This window comes from Lipotes vexillifer, unplaced genomic scaffold (genome assembly GCF_000442215.2).
Source record: "Lipotes vexillifer unplaced genomic scaffold, Lipotes_vexillifer_v1.1 scaffold124, whole genome shotgun sequence".
Taxonomy (NCBI): Eukaryota; Metazoa; Chordata; class Mammalia; order Artiodactyla; family Lipotidae; genus Lipotes; species Lipotes vexillifer.
The window spans coordinates 1,365,269-1,384,666 of NW_006771308.1; the positions used below are offsets into that span (position 1 = coordinate 1,365,269).

The window sequence follows — 19,398 nt, forward strand, 5'->3', positions numbered from 1 at the left end:
CATTCCTGCAGTGTCTGTGCCATTAGCAGCCCTGCCTGTTTTGGGTTGTGGTACTTTCCATTAACTTTTATAATAATACATGGGAAAATTAAGGCATGTCCCAGGAGAGCTACATTCCAGACGTACTCCTCTTTATCATCCCTGAGCCCTCTATGTGGTAGCAACTCAGTTTCTCCTTGAGAGTCAGAATCAATTACCCCACTCAGTACAGTAATCCCCTCTGCCTATTGATCACTGGCAGGGGGAACCCAAAGTGGCCAAGTATGGCAGTATCAATTTCTAACTTAATGCAACCATTGCTTATTCTCTAATGGAAGCCTTTTTCCCTTGGGAACTAAGACCTCTAGACCATCAGAGCCAAAAGTTGTAGGGATAGGAAACAAAAAATTTTACTGTAATAGTAAGGAGCTACTCCCATTTTCTACCTCTTGATTTCCAGACCTGTGAATCCTGGCTATGGGAGAAACAACACCATATATTAGTCACTGGTTTAGAGCATGTAGAGAATCCTGGAAGACCTTGCCCCAGGCCTGTAGGTGTTGCCAGCCAACTAGTGCTGTTATTGAATCTTCAAAAGCCCATTCTACTTTTTGTCACCCAGCAGCTTCAGGATTGTGGGGAAAATGATAAAATCAGTGCATTACACAAGCATGAGCCTATCGTTATACGTCATTTCCTGTAAAATAAGCTCACTGATCAGAAGTAATTCTTCTAAGTAAAATACCATAACAGTGAATAAGGCATCCTATAAGTTCACAAATGGTGGTTTCCATAGAAGCATTGTGGGCAGGGAAGACAAATTTATATCCAGAGCAAGTGTCTATTCCAGTGAGCACTGAGTGCTGCCTTTGGTTTTTGATTGAAGTGGTCCAGGGACCATATCAGTGGCTCTGTTGATTCTGCTGTTGGCAGATTGAACATTCAGCAGTGGCTGTAAACAGATCAGCTTTGGTGAGTAAGTCCATGTTGCTGAACCCTTGCATTACCTCCTTGCTGCCATAACCATTTAGTTCATGAAACCATTGGGTGAGGACAGGGGTACCTGGGGGACGAGGCTAGCTAACGTCCACAGAGCAGGTCATCTTGACTACTGATTATTAAAATCTTCCTCTTCCATGATCACTCTTTAGTGAACATTCATATAGTACTCAAATATCTTTTTTATCTGAGCCTGTTTGGAGAGGTCCATTCACATACCTTTTCTCCAGAGCTCCCTTTTCTGACCATCGAGCAAACCACTAGTCATTGCATATGAAGCAGTGTAAATCCATACTTCTGGCCATCTCTCCTTCTAGGTAAGATAAATAACCAAGTATAACATTCAGTGTTCTGCCCCCTGGGAAGATTTCCCTTCACTGCAGTCCTTCAGGGCCACTCCTGAGTGGGGCTCTGGTGCTGTAGCTGTTCATTTTCAAGTGACGCCAGAATGTTGTGCAGAACCATTTGTAAACCAGGCCTGTATTTTTTTCTTCCTTGGTCAGCTGATGACAGAGAACTTTCCATGGGGCCATGGGGGCAGACTGAGAGGGAGGAGGTGATTTAGCAGTAGAGGTCATGGGAATTTGAGCCACTTGCCTGCACAATTTATGTGTGCCTACAGGACCTATACAACCCTTATCTTGTATATTCCACTTCCTCTTGATGGCAGAGTGCTGTGTACACACCCAATTTTGCAGCTTGGTGAGTCAGCCAATACCTAGTTCATAATGGGTAGTTCACATGGTAACTTGGTGACCTGTGGTCGAGTGTTGAGTCAAAGGCAGAAGCACTTTCTCAAAAGGAGGCTAATTACCTGCAGAGGATGGTATAACTTTCCTCCAAAATCCTACGGTTCTGTACTGTGATTCCACCTCTAGGGGCCTACCATGGTCTCCGTAAAATGTCACTATCGGCCACACACTTCAGTTACCATCAGAGCTGCTGGATCATGTGGCCCAAGTGGCAGACCAACCAGGGTCTCCATTCAAAAAAGGATTAAAAAGCAGAATGGTTGGCAGCGGTGGGAAGTGCAGGCCTGGTGTGGAGGAGCAACAGTGTGAAAAAACATTTGAAGTGAAGGAGGAGTAAATCCTGTAAAGCTGATGTCTCCAGTGACTTTAGAAAAGAAGTAGAAAATCATCATAAGCTTTCTCTGCCTGAAGATTTCTTTTATATATATATAAATTTATTTTATTTATTTAGTTTTGGCTGTGTTGGGTCTTTGTTGCTGCGCACGGGCATTCTCTAGTTGAGGTGAGCGGGGGCTACTCTTCATTGTGGTGCGTGGGCTGCTCATTGCGGTGGCTTCTCTTGTCATGGAGCACGGGCTCTAGGTGCGCAGGCTTCAGTAGTTGTGGCAAGTGGGTTCAGTAGTTGTGGCTAGTGGACTCTAGAGTGCAGGCTCAGTAGTTGTGGCGCACGGGCTTAGCTGCTCCGTGGCATGTGGGATCTTCCCGGACCAGGGATCGAACCCGTGTCCCCTGCATTGGCAGGCGGATTCTTAACCACGGCACCACCAGGGAAGCCCTGCCTGAAGATTTCTATCACTTCTGGAATTTCTGTGAAGAACTTGATCCTGAGAAGTCAGCTGATGCACTTTTCTGCAAGCCTTGGCCTTCGATTAGTGGGTCTTTTACGAAGTATAAAATGAACAAAAAATCAGCAAGCCCAATATTAACCTTCACTGGAGATTTTACTATGACCCTCCTGAGTTCCAGACTGTTATTACTGGAGATAATAAAATTCAGTTCCACGTGGGGTATTTCAGGGAGTCTCCTGATGAACCTCCTGTATACGTTGGTACAGATGGAGCAAAGAAAAATTGTATAATTGATCAAAATGGAGATAACGTGTTTGCCGCAGTCAAATTTGTTTTGATGAAAAACTTAAGTAACATAAAAAGAAAACTAGTCTCTTGAAAAACATAGATGAAAACTGCACAGAAGCAGCCAGAGCACTGGGTTACTCATTGGAACAGAGAACCGTGAAGATGAAACATAGAGATAAGAAAGTCAAGACAAAGACTTTTCATGATGCAGGCTTAGTTGTCCCAGTAGATGAAAATGATGCTGAGTACGGAGAGCTCCCTGAAACGGATGCCAACTTCAAGGGAATTTGCAAGACAATTGTTGAAGCAAAAAGTGATGAGAGACTAAAAGCTTTTGCTCTCATTCAGCGATGACTTTTGTGCAGTTTGCTAGTGACGAATGTGATTATGGGATGGGGCTTAAGTGGGAATGGACTTCCTTGTTATGGTTCAGACTATTGTCATAAAGTTACCTGCCAGCTTTTACCTCTTACCTATACTCTGTTGAAGAGAAGTCTCTTTGCAGAAATTATTAAAGATTATCTGGTAAACAGGAGTAAAGAAAACACAGACCAACTTGCAGCATGAATGAGAATTGGCTTTCTTTGGTGTATAATACTTTAAAGCATTAATATTAAACCTGTGATTTTTTTGTTTTTAAGGAGTACATAAAAAATACTGATGGAAACGTTTACTAAAAACTTTTATAAAGCTAAAAAATAAAAAAGATTAAGTCTGCTTCTGCCCCTGCCCTCATCTAAGGAACATTTTCACTAGAGTACGGCATCATGTGATGCAGGGTATGCAGGGGCCTATGGGATACCAGTGGATATGTATTTCACCCACATTTGCTATAGTTGTTGCTTTTATTTTGACATTTTCTTTTAGTATAGTTAAATAATATAATTTAAAATTTAAAATGTAATTTTAATATATATTTTAAATTATAAAATATAATTTAAAATTTTGAGGGACTTCCCTGGTGGCTCAGTGGATAAGAATCCGCCTGCCAATGCAGGGGACATGGGTTCGATCCTTGGTCCGGGAAGATCCCACACGCCGTGGAGCAACTAAGCCCGTGCGCCACAACTACTAAGCCTGCACTCTAGAGCCCACGAACCACAGCTACTGAGCCCGTGAGCCACAACTACTGAAACCTGCGCACCTAGAGCCTGTGCTCCACAACAAGAGAAGCCACCGCAGTGAGAAGCCCATACACCGCAACAAAGAGTAGCACTCGCTCGCTGCAACTAGAGAAAGCCCGCGTGCAGCAATGAAGACCCAACGCAGCCAAAAATCAGGTAAAATTAAATCTTTAAAAAAATAAAAAATAAATTAAAAAAATAAATAAATGGAATTGTTTAAAAACAATAAATGAAAAAATAAAAGTTTGAGTCAACTTATCAAGTTGAATATCTACGCTTTTATGACAGGTTAAAAGAAAATGAATTTTTAAAATAAACTTTTTTTTGAGAGGATTTGCAAACTAAAGATTTATAGATTGCATATGGGGAAAAAGTCTTTCACTTATGAAATAGCAACAGTAATGCATAGTTTATTTTTTTAAAGAAACTTATGTTTGAACAAATAATTCAATGTAAATTCAAAATTTCAATTTTGGGTGTGAAACATGTGTTATTGAATTTAATAATTGTTTCGTGTATAGCATAAACTGATTTCAGAGACGTATGACAGTTTTTAATCATTTTTTTTCTTCCGAATTGTTCCTTGAGCTTTTTTTTTTTTTTTTTTTTTTGCCTGTGTTGGGTGTTCATTTCTGTGCGAGGGCTTTCTCTAGTTGTGGCAAGCGGGGGCCACTCTTCATCGCAGTGTGTGGGCCTCTCACTATCGCGGCCTCTCTTGTTGCGGAGCACAGGCTCCAGACGCGCAGGCTCAGTAGTTGTGGCTCATGGGCGTAGTCGCTCCGCGGCATGTGGGATCTCCCAGACCAGGGCTCGAACCCGTGTCCCCCGCACTGGCAGGCAGACTCCCAACCACTGTGCCACCAGGGAAGCCCGTTCCTTGAGCTTTTAAGAGAGAACTTCTAGATTATTGCATTCTGGTACCATTCTATAAATTCTCTTATCTTTACGTTTATAAAGCTCCTCTTCAACAAAGAGTTGCTGAACTTTAAAGTAGTAACTAGAAGATTTATATCACATAAAGAATTTTTTTGTACTTCTGGTATATAACTCTAGATGAACAGGAAAGATACCAACCTACTTCTGTTTTTGTTGACATGGTCCTTTGACTTCAAGCATCTTAAAACTTTCATGGTTTAGTCTAGCTAATTTGAATTACTATAAAGAAGTTTCATCTGATTTTTGTCATCAGTGTGACTTGTATAACTCTTGAAAAGTTGCTTATCTTGGTAGCTAAGCAAAAATAGGATGCACGCAGAGATAAAATAAGGCTGAATCAGTAAGGGCTACAAAGAAAGAAAGAACGTTGAGGCAGGTGAGAACTCCAAGGCTTCAGAAATAGGTCCTTGGGGAAGGAGATCTAGGAACAAGAAATTACCTGAAGCAAGAAGGTGTGAGTTTTCTCCTCTGTAAGAAATAAAGCGATAGAAATTAGAGTGTGGTGGTGAATTAGGGTTAAATGAAATCATTTAGGAAATAGAGTTGCAAATTGGCTAACCCCGGCAGAGTAAACCTAAAAACATGCAGATGATAATCACAAAATAAAATTTATGAGAAAACACAGCCTAAGATTAGCAGTCTCCTAGTCATCAAAGCAAACCTTGACTGTAGTGTGCGTTCTCAGTTAATGTGGGTTGAATGAATGAGTTTTTGAAAGTAGCTTCAGTTTGCAAAGTAGATACTGATCAGGAAGCAGAAATTGGTTGGTGGGTAGGTTGCAGTGGGAATTGTGCAAGGTTATTGAGTAAGAAGATCAATTACACCTACCTAAGACAGGAGAAGCTATCTGAAATACAAAGGAAGCCAAATTGGCTGGGGCCACCTAAACGAAGTTTACTGCTTCATGCAACAAGTAGTTAAGTTCCGTGCTGGGTGTCAGTAAAATACGGGTGTGTGTGTGTGTGTGTGTGTGTGTGGCTTGTTAGGTATCCTCACTAGGTCAACCACTGTATCTCTAGATTAAAGTACAAAATTTAAGGTACATCCTCTTGTGTGCCACTGCCCTAAGTTCCTACCTGCCACCTAAATGCTGAAGAACTTATTTTGCTGATACTTGTTTTAATTTCCTCTTTTAAAAGGAATAAAAAGGAAGAAGTCCATATCTGTACCCTTATTGTCTTTTCTATCATCTATCCGCCCTCTCCCTCTCCCCCTCCTCCACCTAATCTTTCTACTTCCCACAAGTCACTGTTCTTTTCTCTTGCACTAGGGAGAGGAGGTTCGATGTCAGTATGTTGTGACATGTGCAGGACTTCACTCAGACCGTATTTCCGAGTTGAGTGGCTGCAATCCCAATCCGCGAATTGTACCATTCCGGGGAGATTACCTGCTCTTGAAGCCAGAAAAACGCTATCTTGTAAAAGGGAATATTTATCCAGTAGGTAGTACTTCTGCCTTCTTAAGATGGTTGTGGGCAAAAAGGGGAATGAAACAAAAACTTTTCCCGGGGTGAGAAGTAAGATATTTTGAAGGGCTTTTGGTGCAATCATTCCACCTGTTTCTCTTGTGGTTGAATCCCCAAATCTTTATTCCGATATCATAGTCATTCAATTATAATGACTTGCCCACAAGTACAGGAAAGCTTGAGTGCACCATGGGAAGGGCTGTGAAGAAAGAACCCAATTCTTCCACTTCTCTGGTGGAAGGAGTACTCATAACAGAACTTTTCCTTATAGCATGCCCAGATGCCAACCCTCTTTCTCAGTTCACTGTCTACAAGTGCAGAAAAGGGGATTTGGCCACTGTGTAGTTTCATGGTGTAGAGAAGACAGAGCCGTTTAAATGAAAAGCTCATTCTTCTGTCTGGAACTACTAGGTTGAACAACCAGTATTCAGCTATTTAATGTTTTTGACCTTGCCAAAACTTCCATTTCATCTGTTCCAAGTATTGCATTCCCACTTTACCAAAGCCTGTGCTATGAAGGTGTGTTTTTTTCCAGCAGCTCTGATTTTATTTGCCACCCACATATATCCCTACTTGGGGAGGGTGGAGGTGGGGAATAACCTAAAGTAGGACAGTTGTTTTTTTTCTTTACCCAGAAAGAGGAATAGATGGGACAATGTGCCTTATTGTCATAGCATCAGGTTTCCTGTGTGGCATTTCTAGGCAGAAGCATGTAAATAGAAAAGTATTATCTGAGTACAGATCAAAAGTAATGCAAATCAGATGCATGGGAAGAAAATGTTTTATATTACCAGTTGAATGTTTGCATGTGTAATAAAATGCAGTATGAAATGGGGCTAATAGTTCTTTGCTCTGTTAAATCCATAGGTCCCAGATAGCCGATTTCCTTTCCTAGGAGTTCACTTCACACCAAGGATGGACGGCAATATTTGGCTAGGGCCGAATGCAGTTCTTGCCTTTAAACGAGAGGGTTACAGACCCTTTGACTTCAGTGCCAGAGATATTATGGATATAATTATCAAGAGGTAACTTTATTTCCTTAAAAAAAATGATTTTATGTGCTTATATTTTAATATGGGAATTTTTTCTTTCTCGATATTCTGTTTATTGGATAAATCTTCATATCTGTGATTGGTATATTGGTTTTTTAATTAATCTAAATTAAGAGCTTTGTGGAATAAGCATAACATTTTAACTACTTCAAGAACACTCTGATGAGCCAGGGTGATGTTGTGGTTAAAAAGAACAAGACCAAGAGCCAGGAGCGATCGCACATCTGAGAATCCAGATCTTGTTTTGCTAACCTTGTAGCTGAGCTTGAAAAAAAACAGAAGTTTCTCTCAAAATCAGTAGATGGTTTACTTTGATAAGATCATTTCAGGCCAGTCACTATGATTTTGAAAACCTCTGGAGAAACTGCTGATAAGCAAGATTGTTTCTTTTTGTGGAAGACTAACAATACTGCTGTGTTGACCTGGAATGCAGATTGTTTACTATTGTAAGAAATAACTCAGTCAAGTATTTTGTCCTTTTAGCACTGTTGCTCTCTAGAGGGTTTCACATCATCAAAATCACTAGAAAGCTTTTAAAGCTATACTTGAGTTTCACCCTGCACAGATTCTGAAACAGGTTTAGGATGGGGCTTCTTAGCACGTATGCTTGTAAAAATACAGATGTACATAGGCTCCCCAGAGTCTCACGTGAGAATCACTACTAGAGCATCTCACCTCTGGCTGACTAAAGAAAAGTAGGGTAAATGTCCCACATGTTTAATGCCATGAGTTAAAGATCTTTAATGCCTTTTAGGTGTGTTTTGAAAGCACGGAACATTGCATTTAGAAAGCCTTGATGTTGGCAGGCATTATCCTAGTTTGAAACCAGCATTCCCTGGGAATTTGAGTTTGAATGGTGTTTACTTTTAGAGTTGGGAAGGTATTCCTTTGATGAAGTTTCCTTCTTACGTAGGCCCAAAGCTAATTTTCTTTTAATATGTGGTTTTTCTGACCTTGCATAGATTTCTGTGATGCCACACCCCACCCCCAAATCTAATAGCTGTAAAGGTGTTGTATGATAATAAAGAATTCCTTTCCCTCATAAAGATTTTATTTTCTTTGCTTTCAGTGGCTTGATTAAACTGGTGTTCCAGAATTTTTCCTATGGAGTTAATGAAATGTACAAAGCCTGTTTTCTCAGTGCAACAGTGAAGCACCTTCAAAAGTTTATCCCTGAAATTACTATCAGTGACATACTTAGGTAAGGAAAAGCCGTAAGGGTTGTAAATACAGTCATGTCCTAGGTGAACTTGGGAGGTGGGTCTGACTTGGTGATTTGTAAGCACACTTTCAATCAGTGTGTCCACTGAATTTTTGTGTGCTCTCTCTTTCTCAACAAGTTGTTCATTCCCCTTGCAGTTTGGGCATTGCTGCATCATGGCCCTTAGTGCTTGAACTAGGTCCATTTATGATTATCTGGACTACCTTACAGCGTTAAGCTGAAGTCTCCATTTCAGTTGTGTTATGATGCCACCTTCACCTTTGTGTCTAGCTATCACTCATGATAAACATCACACCTGAAGTTTTTTTAATCTCCCTGGCCACTTACTCTTGTGATTCCAAAGCCTTCTGACTTTTAATTCTGTATAAGATCATTGATCACCATGTTACCTAAATAGGTAATAAGCATATTAAAACATTATACTTTGATTGATTCTTAAAAGCTTTTAGAAACATACTGATACCTGGCATCTTACTTTGCTTCCTCTGTACTTATTTTGTTCTTTCTTGGATCCTACTTCCCTCAAGGACTATTTGTAGAACAGAAGTGGGAAATAGTATGGTAGCAATCAGTCTGAGTCCTTGCTGTGGGGGTGTGGGGCAAAGGAAGGATTACTTAAGAAAAATGTTTTTTTCTTAAAGATAAAAGGCTTTCTGGACTTGATCTATACCTTGTCCTAAATGCCATACAAGCCTATTTTCTTTTTGGTGATATTTTTAGGGTGCTCATCTTTTCCCCTGAACCAGCCATTTGTTAGGCCTAATCAGCAGTGGTCTTTGAGGTCCTCTCCTCCCTGAATCCATCCCACAATGAATCTCTAGAGCACTAAGTGTCTGTCTCCTCAGTAACAGCTGCTGAACTTGCCCGGTGTAAAATATCAGCAGCTCGGCTCTGTATCTGGGAAGAGAGCAATAATCACGTCAGCTGTCTCCCTCAGGGGAGCCTCCTGGTCTAAATCTGATTCTCATGTATCATTCTCAGACCAGCCTCTTTGAATCCTTAGAAGAACTATTAAAACCCAGCTAATGTTTTTAACTCTTATCTCTCTCACCCCTCTGCTCACCTTCTGAAATAGAAGGGATAAAAATATCTAGGCTTTATGTTCTTTCACTCACCTATAAATGAAGGCTTTTATGTTTTCAGTGGTCTGCTTTAGCAGACTTGTTATGTTTTATATCTGAAAATAGATTGGTCAAATCTATTATCTTTTACTGCTCTTAATATTCCTTGGAAAACACAATAGGTGGGCATAGTGAATTCTGTGTATAAATAGTTGCAGTGAATTCACTATGCAGATTTGATTACCACTCTTTTGTAGAAGCCTGAGGAAAACTCTTTAGACCAGTGGATTTCACATGGTAGAACTGAACCTTGGGGCTTGTGGGTTTTGGTGAATACCCTTGTCTCTGGGTGGAAAGGTGTGAATTTCAGTTACCAGTTTCATTACCAGGTGGTAGAAAAGGGCACACAACCCTGTAGGCAGGTGCATTTGGGGACAAATTCAACCCAGTCACAGATGAGTTTCTCTCTGAAGATAGAGAAGCTGAACATATTCAGCAATTCCATTTGATTCCTGTAGCTCTTAAATGCAGGAAATTATCAGTAACAAAAAGAAAATTGTAGAAGATATGTTTGATTCCATTTATATGTTTATACTGTGTATGTATATGGATTGCACATGTAATGTGAAAATAAAAACAAACATGAGAGTGATAAACACCTAACTGAGGAGAGTGTTTATCTCTGGGTAGACAAGAGAATGGGATGCAGAGAGTTTGACAGGGGCCTTCTATCATATCTATAATGCTTATTTCTTAAGCTGTTTGGTAAAAAAAAAAATGGTGTTCATTATGTTATTCTCTGTACCTTGTTATATGCCTAGAATCTTAAATAATAATAATAATAATAATACAAAAAAATAAGGTCAATAGACTTCCCACATTTTGAAGCCTAAGTCCTGTTTGCAACCAGTATAACACCATAAATGCCCTATCATTAATATTGGGGAAGAAGCATATTAGGTAGTTCTGGATAGTAAAAAAGAACCAAAGAATGTAAAGCAACACTTTTAGTGGAATGTTTAGCTCAAGATGGTGTCCTTTAGTTGCAACAGCTACCAAAAGGGATCCAGTTGGACTTCTCATTGCCCAGCCAGAGTATCTTGGGCAATAACTTACCAGTGAACATTAGATTGGAATGTAAAGTTATAACCTGTCAAATGTATGCATTAGGTATACAGAATTCTCATTATTAAATGATGATCTCTAAGTTTCCTAATTTTAGCTCTAAAGTCCTTTAATTTGTTCTGTGATTAATTTTGACATGGTAATCTAACAGTAGTTTGTATCTGTTAGCATTGTAAGGATGTAAAATATGATGACATATTTGCCAAGATCCCCTCTTTTTCCCACACTTCATTTTGAAAATATCTTCTTGGGGGAATTCTATAGTAAATTTTCAGGCAAGATGTTTTCATTGTAAGTGATAGCTAAAGACTACACTATTGTGAAATGCAAGGGTAAAAGACAAAAATCCTGCAATAAAGGTGATCTAGACCCTTTTGCAAAAAAGGGTTTCTCATTCTTGGTACTGTTGACATTTGGGGCCAAATAATTCTTTATTGTGGAGGACTGTCCAGTTCACTGTAGAATGTTTAGCAGCATCCCTGGACTCTACCCACTAGATGCCGGCAGTACTCCCCTAGTATGACAACCAAGAATGTCTCCAGACATTGCCAAATATCCTCTAGGGGGCAAAGTCTCCCCTGTTTGAGAGCTACTAGTCTAGAGAATTTGGTAACTCTCACACTGCAAAATACTAATAAGAGAGTCTGGAGAAAATATAATAAAAATCCCTTGAAATACTTATAGCTGAGAGTGCAAGAAAATAAGGGCATCCCAGAAACGAAAACAGAGAGGAAATTGAATACCCAAGAGCTAAGAGGAATTAGTGCTGATGCTGACTTGGAAAGGTAGGGAGGATTTTCTGATTTTGATGTAAATATAACTGAGTTTTGTTTTTAATTGATCTGTGATTTACAGACAATAAAATATGCAGATATTGCGTGCTCAATGAAGTTTGGAAATTGTATAAACTCATGTATCCACCACACAAATCAAGATATAAAACATTAGCGACTTATATTTTAATTGCTACTCAAGTGCTGGAAAGGAAGCCTTGGGTCTGTAAAAGGTAAAAAGTTGGAACTGAGATCCCTTTGTAAAACCAGGGACTCTGGAAGGGCTATACCCTCAGTGAAAAGGAAGTCTAGAAAAAAAATCTCCTAAAAATCTAGAACCCTGGGCCTTCCCTCACAAGTACTTGGAGTTTCAATTTGTACCACTAGTTTGATCTAGGAACTTTAAGCTGAGAAATGGATCTAGCTTAAAAAGTAGATCCATTCCTATTTGGATCCTGCTTCAGACTAACACTTCTGCCTCTCACTCTCTTACTTTAAACAGATTAGAGTGAGTGAAAATCAGGGTAATTTGACCACAGACTGAATATGGTTGATACTAAGCAGTTAGTAGTTTTGTATTATTATTAAGAATCCTTTTAAGAGAAATATACATTGAAGTGAAATGATACGCCATCTGGGGTTTGCTTTAAAATAATCCAGTGGAGAGAGGTAGACAGAGTGGGGATATAGATGAAACAAGATTGGCTGTGTATTGATTATTACTGAAACTGGGTAATACATACATGGGAGTTCCTTATACTGTTCATTTTACTTTTGTACGTGTTTAATATTTTCCATTTTAAAAAAAAGGTGTTCCTGGAATGGTTATACACCTGGAGTGTCTGACAGAAGCAAATATAAAACCTCTGTGGAGGGACATAATTTCAACCCAACGCCCCCTGCTGAATAGGAACTCACCAGCAAAAGTTCCAAAGCACTATAAGTGAGAGTAAGCAGATAGAATAAGTACTAGAATTAGACTCTAACAACTTTGGATAATAGTAATATTAGAAACCATAAAGTAAGCATGCTCCAATGAATTTTTTTTAAAAGGGAATGAAAAAAACTGAAAAAGAATAATAATTTAAAAAATACCCTAGGCAAATTTAGAAACAAGTAATCAGAATTTCTAGAAATAAAAAATATAATTCTTAAATTTTAAAACTCAAATGATTAAGTTAGACACCTGGTTGGACCTCCCTTAAGAGAAAATTAGTAAATTGGAAGGTAAATCTGAAGAATTTAGAGAACAATGTTGTAAGCTAAAGATGCATCATGTGCAAATTAAGACATGGAGAAGATGAGAAGATTCCAGCCTACATCTCATAGGAGTTGCAGAGAAGTTGAGAAGAGGCAATACTTTGAAGAGAAGTATTTGAGAATTTTCTGGAATGGACAAAAAGACATAAAATTCAAGATGCACAGTGAGTCCCATCTGAATTAAAAAACTAAATACAAGAATGTAAATAGATTATATAACTTCCAAATAGTAGAGGAAGAAAAAAGAATGTAGAAAACTCAGTAAGTCAAGAAAGGAGGTGGGAAAACTTCAGAAAAAGATCCGGTTAAATAGCATAAAATAATATAGTAGAAATCAAATATCAGAAATTATAATAAATGCAAATGTGTTAAGACAGAGATTATCAGGTTGGATTTTAAAAATCCACCTATGTGTTAGGCAAATGCTTATTCGAAGAAAGATGAGTCCTAGGTTCATTTTAGATAAAAGACACTTTAAGGTTAAAAAATTATTGTTATAAATAAGGAGGGTCACTATAAACTTGTTGCATATGATAACAGAGCTAAGAAATACAGAGAACAAAAACTGACATAACTGGAAGCAGAAATCAAATCTATAATTGTGATGGGTGATTTTAAGACATGTCTGTTGATAGATGATAGCTCAAGCAGATAAAATATTAGATTTGAGGGGAATTCCCTGGTTGTCCAGTGGTTAGGACTCGGTTCACTGCTGGGGTCCAGGTTCAATCCATGGTCGGGAAGCTAAGATCCCCTCAAGGCACTCGGCATGGCTAAAAAAAAAAAAAAAAAAAATTAGATTTGAATAACACAATTAAAACACTTGATTTAGGGACTTCCCTGGCAGTCCAGTGGTTAAGACTCTGTGCTTCCAAGGAACTAACATCCCACGTGCCATGCGGCATGGCCAAAAACTTAAAAGACAAACAAACAAAACCACTTGATTTAAGGGATGCATAGAACTCCCTCACCCCCGTTATAGAATACTCATGTTATTCAAGCCCTCACAGAACATTTACAAAAGCTCAAAATGATCTAAGCCCTAAACCAGTTTGTCAACAAAATTAAAAAACTGGGCATGGAAAAACCATGTTCTCTTGTTGCAATCCAGTTTGGTTGAATATTAATAACAAAAATACCCTTCCTTCACATTTGGAAATTAAGATGGAATGGTTGACTTGCCCTATATCACCACTCCCAATTTAAATATGCTCCTGTGAACTTCTGTTTTTAGATTAACAGTAGATCCCATGTGAGTTTTATAAAATACTAAATTGTCCTATTTGGAACTGTCCAAAGATGTCAGTTGTAGCCTGTCATAGCTGTTTTCTAGCCCACAGGATTATGCCTGCCACAGAATAATAAAGCAATAAATACAACACTTCTCAGAAGAATGAGTGCCGTTAGTTACATATTTACCTGTTGTTTCTAGACATATTTAAGGGTCTAGGCCTTGCATTTCTATTAAATTTAGCTACAAATATGGCAAAATATGTGGCTACAAATAGCATTAAACAGTTAAATATAGCTAAATTCACAAATATTAAATTTGCTGAATCATTTGTTCTTTCAGTTATTAAAATAGAATTTAAAAGTATTGAGAGTTAAACAATTAAAATTTTCTATGCCTATTGAACACTTCCTATGTACACAAATCTAGACATGGGGGCAAAATAGGGCTGTTGTATAAGATTCAGTTCTGGCCCTGAAGATGTTTATGGTTTATTTTACCTGAAATTTCAAAATTATAATATTTATCTCAAGCTGAGATATTCTGAGGGGGAATGCCTATATGTAATCATGCAAAGAAAAACCTTGAAATTTCATTAACTGCTGAATAGGGAGCATGAAGAATTTGGTAATTTAAACATGCCATGTTAAATAGTTACTTTAGTTTGAACTAAAGTGAGTTTCTTAGAAAAAGTTAATCTTGTATATTTTTTTTACAGTTTGGATTATAGGTTTTGAATACTTGGGCAGGACTGTAGGGGATATCGAGAACATAGTTGGTGTTTGTAAGAGGAATAAATAAATATAGACACATTTTTAACTGTAGTTAATCAGTACTAACTTCTATTTGCTTAGAAAGAGTAAGGAGAATATACTAACTAAACCTTCATGGAGAGGAAAGTTTTTATTTTGAACACTCAACATCAGTAGCTAGTCATGCCACTGTGTGTCCCCTGCATGTTGGCTTTCTGTGAGATAAAAGGAGAAGGGCAAGAAAACTCATAGAAATGCTCACAACAGCAATAGGAGCATTATCCAAGAAAAGAGAGGAGAAATGCTGTTTTGATTGGTTGAGAGAAGCTACAAACACAGAATGTACAAAATAGACCATACACTGGCTAATAGGCTGTTATGTATCCTTACCCTAAGAAATTTCAGCTTCAGTCCCATTCTGTCTTTTTGTGCTGTAAGTGTTGTATCTGATTTTTTTTTTTTTTTTGGGGGGGGGGCCTCTCACTGTTGTGGCCTCTCCCGTTGCGGAGCACAGGCTCCGGACGCGCAGGCTCAGCGGCCATGGCTCACGGCCCAGCCGCTCCGCGGCATGTGGGATCTTCCCGGACTGGGGCACGAACCCATATCCCCTGCATCGGCAGGCGGACTCTCAACCACTGCGCCACCAGGGAAGCCCTTTGTATCTGATTCTTACTTGGAGATCCTTACAGCTCAAAAATCTCCTGTCCAGATTCCCTGCAGCCTTCTATATTACAGATTACTTTTATTACAGAACCTTTCACCCCTGTTGTTGTAATTCTTATTTATCTCTCTATAGATGAACTGTATAGCTATGTAACTTCAGGCAAGTTACTTAATCTCTCTATTTTCTTTGCTGTTAAATATAAACTATGAACATATCATCCTCTTAGAGTTGTTGTGAGGATTAAATGAGAGAACTCCTAGCATGGAGTAAGCACTTGGTTAAAAAAATAGCTATTATTATCATGATCTCTCCTCAGCCAGGCTGAGGTCTTAGAGGGCAGTGCTCTCATATTGTTCTTTGTATCTTCCTCAAGTGCTTATCTGCATCTGCCCAGAATCAATAAAAAGTGTTTAATATTGTTGCCTGATTTCTTGAGTCTTGCTGGTATGTATAAGGCAGCTGTTTGCAAACTGGGTTTTCTTAAGCAGTTTCAGTGGAGGCGCTTATGGACTCCAAAATTATTTTATCCAGATTTTATCTGTAAACTTTATTTAAAAAAAAAAAAATCGAATTTGTAAACTCAAATGTTGTAAAACAGAACTTTTAATGTTAAAGGCTCTTACTGTATTAACATACTCTTAATTCATTTTTGTGCTTTTCCTTTAATTAAGAGAGTGTCATTTCTCTTTAATTAATTGAAGGTTATCCTGATATTAAATGCTAAACCGTTAAAAATCAAAACAAACTACAAAGCCAGAATTTTCTGCCATTTGCAAATATTTTTTTCCATAACTTTTAATAGTGTACATCCAAAACATAAAAATACTTAGAATTCTGTAGCGCATGTAGGAATGTAGCTGACACACGTAATTCTTGCTTTCTTTACTTTGTATTATCTTGCTTTCTATTCTAGTGATTGTATAATAAATTCATTTTGTAAATTTAAATAAAAATACATCTATTCTAATTAAATATGGATTTATCTGCTACTTTTGGAAAGAACCCATTTGTGTATTTTTAGGGTAAGGATATATGCTTGACAGGCTACAACTGGCAGCCTTTGGCTAAACACAAACCTACTGGGTTTTCACATTTGTGCATTTAGAAGAATAAAGACTTCATTGCTTTAAGAATACTTTGAGGCTCACTCAGGCGCGGGGGAGGGAGGGGCACGGAGTGCGGGGCGAGCCTGCGGCGGCAGAGGCCGGCATGACGTTCCACCAGCCTGAGGCGAGCCCTGCGTTTTCCTGGGTGCAACCTGCTATAAAGGCAACAAAACCCAGAGAGGACAAAAGAAAAAGGAGTGGACTCAAATGCAGTGTGAGAAACTGCCTCTGTCTGGAATTCTAAAGCTTGCACAACGATAACGATGGATGGGCCTCGAATCACCACCTTCTTTAAAAAGGAAGTGAGGTAGCTTATAGAAGAAAGAAAGAATTTTGCGGTATCTCACAGATGCTGGGAAAAAGATGAAGAGCTCTGCTTTGAGATGAATGGAAACTTGGAATACTTTACGGGTTTCTGCAGTAGAAGTTTGGGGACCTCTCTTCTGGAGTGTGAACGTTACAGTGATTCCACTCCCACCATAATCCATCACAGCCCAGAGACTGGGACATCTCTCAGAGCCCAGCCCAGATTTCTGAAGGACCCAGAATACTTGACAAGGAGGAAAGTATTTGGAAAACAGAAGAGGGCTACGAAGGCAAACTAGACCAAAGGAGCAATTCCTCAGAGCCTCATATACACAATTCTGGATTCCTCATGAGCACAGCTTGGAGATTCATTCAGTTACATTTCTGAACTCATGTACCAGACCTTCCCGGCACCCCCCACCATATATAAGAGATGGCAAGAGGATTTCTCTGATTTTCCCACAGTGCAGAAATTTGCAGCAAATTTGAGGTAATTTGTTAATACACTCATTCAACATGGACGTATTACATAGCTCCCAAAGGACAACACATCGCTAGGTTTTGTGGCTGGAGATACACAGATGGTTAATAATACAGTCTTGTCCTCCATCATCTTGCATTGAGGGGAGGGTGTTTTTCTGGGAAACTGACATGCAAACAAATATGCCCATGGTGTGTTGTATGATATAAGTTAGAAGTACATGTAAAGCACTACGGGAATAGAATGAGAGAAAACCTAACACTGCATACGGCAAGTGAAGCAGACTTCCTGGAGAAGATGAGCCTAGCACTGGCAGAGACTCCAATGTGACGGAGGCAGGCGATGTCATTCAGGAAGAGAGGCAGCATAGGCAAGGGTACTGGGCTTCTTTAAGTGTGGCGTTTGCAGCCACGTGGAGTCCCTGAGGTGCAGGGTTCTGATGGGCCATGGTTCCTTAATGGGGAATGTTTGGAACCACTGATGCACTTCAGGAAGCTGACCAGGCAGGCAAACAAAAATTCACTTTATCGTTTCCTTGGTCACATTCCCTTTGTAAATTATTTATTAGCCTCTTTTAATTAAGATGTTGCTATTATTATATTATTTTACTTTATTTTAATTATAAATAAGTATAAAGCGGCAGGGGATCAGTTGATCTGGTCAGGTAATCTATCGCTGTTAAATCCATGCTATGACATCCAGAGCAATTTCCAGTTGACAGAAAATCTACCTTAATATTATGCTGGATATCTGCCTTATGTAACATCAGGACTGGTTGAAGGTAGAAATGTGAAAGAGAAGAAAGCCCAGCAAAACTTAAATGTCCCTTGAATGTGCTTGGCATCATCAGTTGTGATGGAACAGTAAAACTAAAATGCTCCTCATGTGATAAAGATCTTGACCACAGAAGTATGAGGTCAAGAAAACACGGAACACTCTTTGTATCAGTCAATTCTAAAGGCATGTCTGTGTTGAAGCTCCCTAAAGGTTATTTCCTGTCCAAGAAGAGGAAGACACACACTTTTGGAAAACCTTTGGTGAAAAGCCATGACCTTAATCTCAGTTTGTGACTTTCAACCCAGGAAGTAGAAGTGTATTTGGATGCCTGTTAAATAGACGTCTGCTTCCGGGTTTTCTGTTTTGTTTCGTTTGTTTTCTGTTTACTAAGGGTAGTTTACCACATGCTAGACAGTTTTTGATGACACAACGGCACTAAAACGAGAGTTGTTTCTTGACATAATCATATCGATCGAAGAGGAAGTAGCTTTTTCTATGGGGGTTGATGCTATTTAATGTCTATATGCCATTTGAAACCATTTGAGGAACCTCCGAGAGCATGCATTGTGCTCTTTGGGAAACATTGGGCCTGCTTACATGCTTGCATTTTACACCAGTCCAATCTGGGGATCTTACAGATTCCCAATATCTATGCTGCATCTTTGCTTAGAGCTGCCCCAAAATGCATGCCATAGGACAATTTTATAATGAGGTCTTTTTGTTTTTAGAAAAATGTGTGTAATGATGTTTAACGTGATTTTTTTTTTAACATCTTTATTGGAGTATAATTGCTTTACATTGTTGTGTTAGTTTCTGCTGTATAACAAAGTGACTCAGCTATAGTATACTTTTATGAGGTCTTTTTCAGATGTCAGTATCAGATTAATCTTTTCATAAAGAGTTGTGAAATGCCTTATGCTGATTCTTGTTCAGCTCTATCTATTTATCTATCATCTATCAGTAAATCATACAATTTGTTATTTGGTATGTGAATTGACTTGCAAGATTTCCATTGTCTTTCTATATGCTGTTGGGAGCCACTCACCCTTCCTTCCACCTCCTACTCATTGTATTCCTTGGCCATTGACACTTAAGGCTAGACGTCTACTATGAGTCTTTAAAAAGTTTTAGCTGGTTTCTTATTTCTTTGTTTAAAATATGACATCGGGGGCTTCCCTGGTGGGGCAGTGTTTGAGAGTCCGCCTGCCGATGCAGGGGACACGGGTTCGTGCCCCGGTCCGGGAGGATCCCACATGC

General features: G+C 39.0%; 1 protein-coding gene and 1 pseudogene across 1 annotated transcript in view; both read left to right on the forward strand.

Moving 5' to 3' along the window:
- L2HGDH (L-2-hydroxyglutarate dehydrogenase) overlaps nt 1-19,398 on the forward strand; it is a 56,605-nt gene that overhangs the window by 33,299 nt on the left and 3,908 nt on the right. The window contains exons 7-9 of the mRNA XM_007446616.1: nt 6,137-6,304; nt 7,199-7,356; nt 8,453-8,584. Coding sequence (XP_007446678.1) covers nt 6,137-6,304; nt 7,199-7,356; nt 8,453-8,584 — 458 coding nt within the window. The remainder of the gene's footprint in view (nt 1-6,136; nt 6,305-7,198; nt 7,357-8,452; nt 8,585-19,398) is intronic.
- LOC103074921 (UPF0609 protein C4orf27-like) lies at nt 1,987-3,373 on the forward strand (annotated as a pseudogene).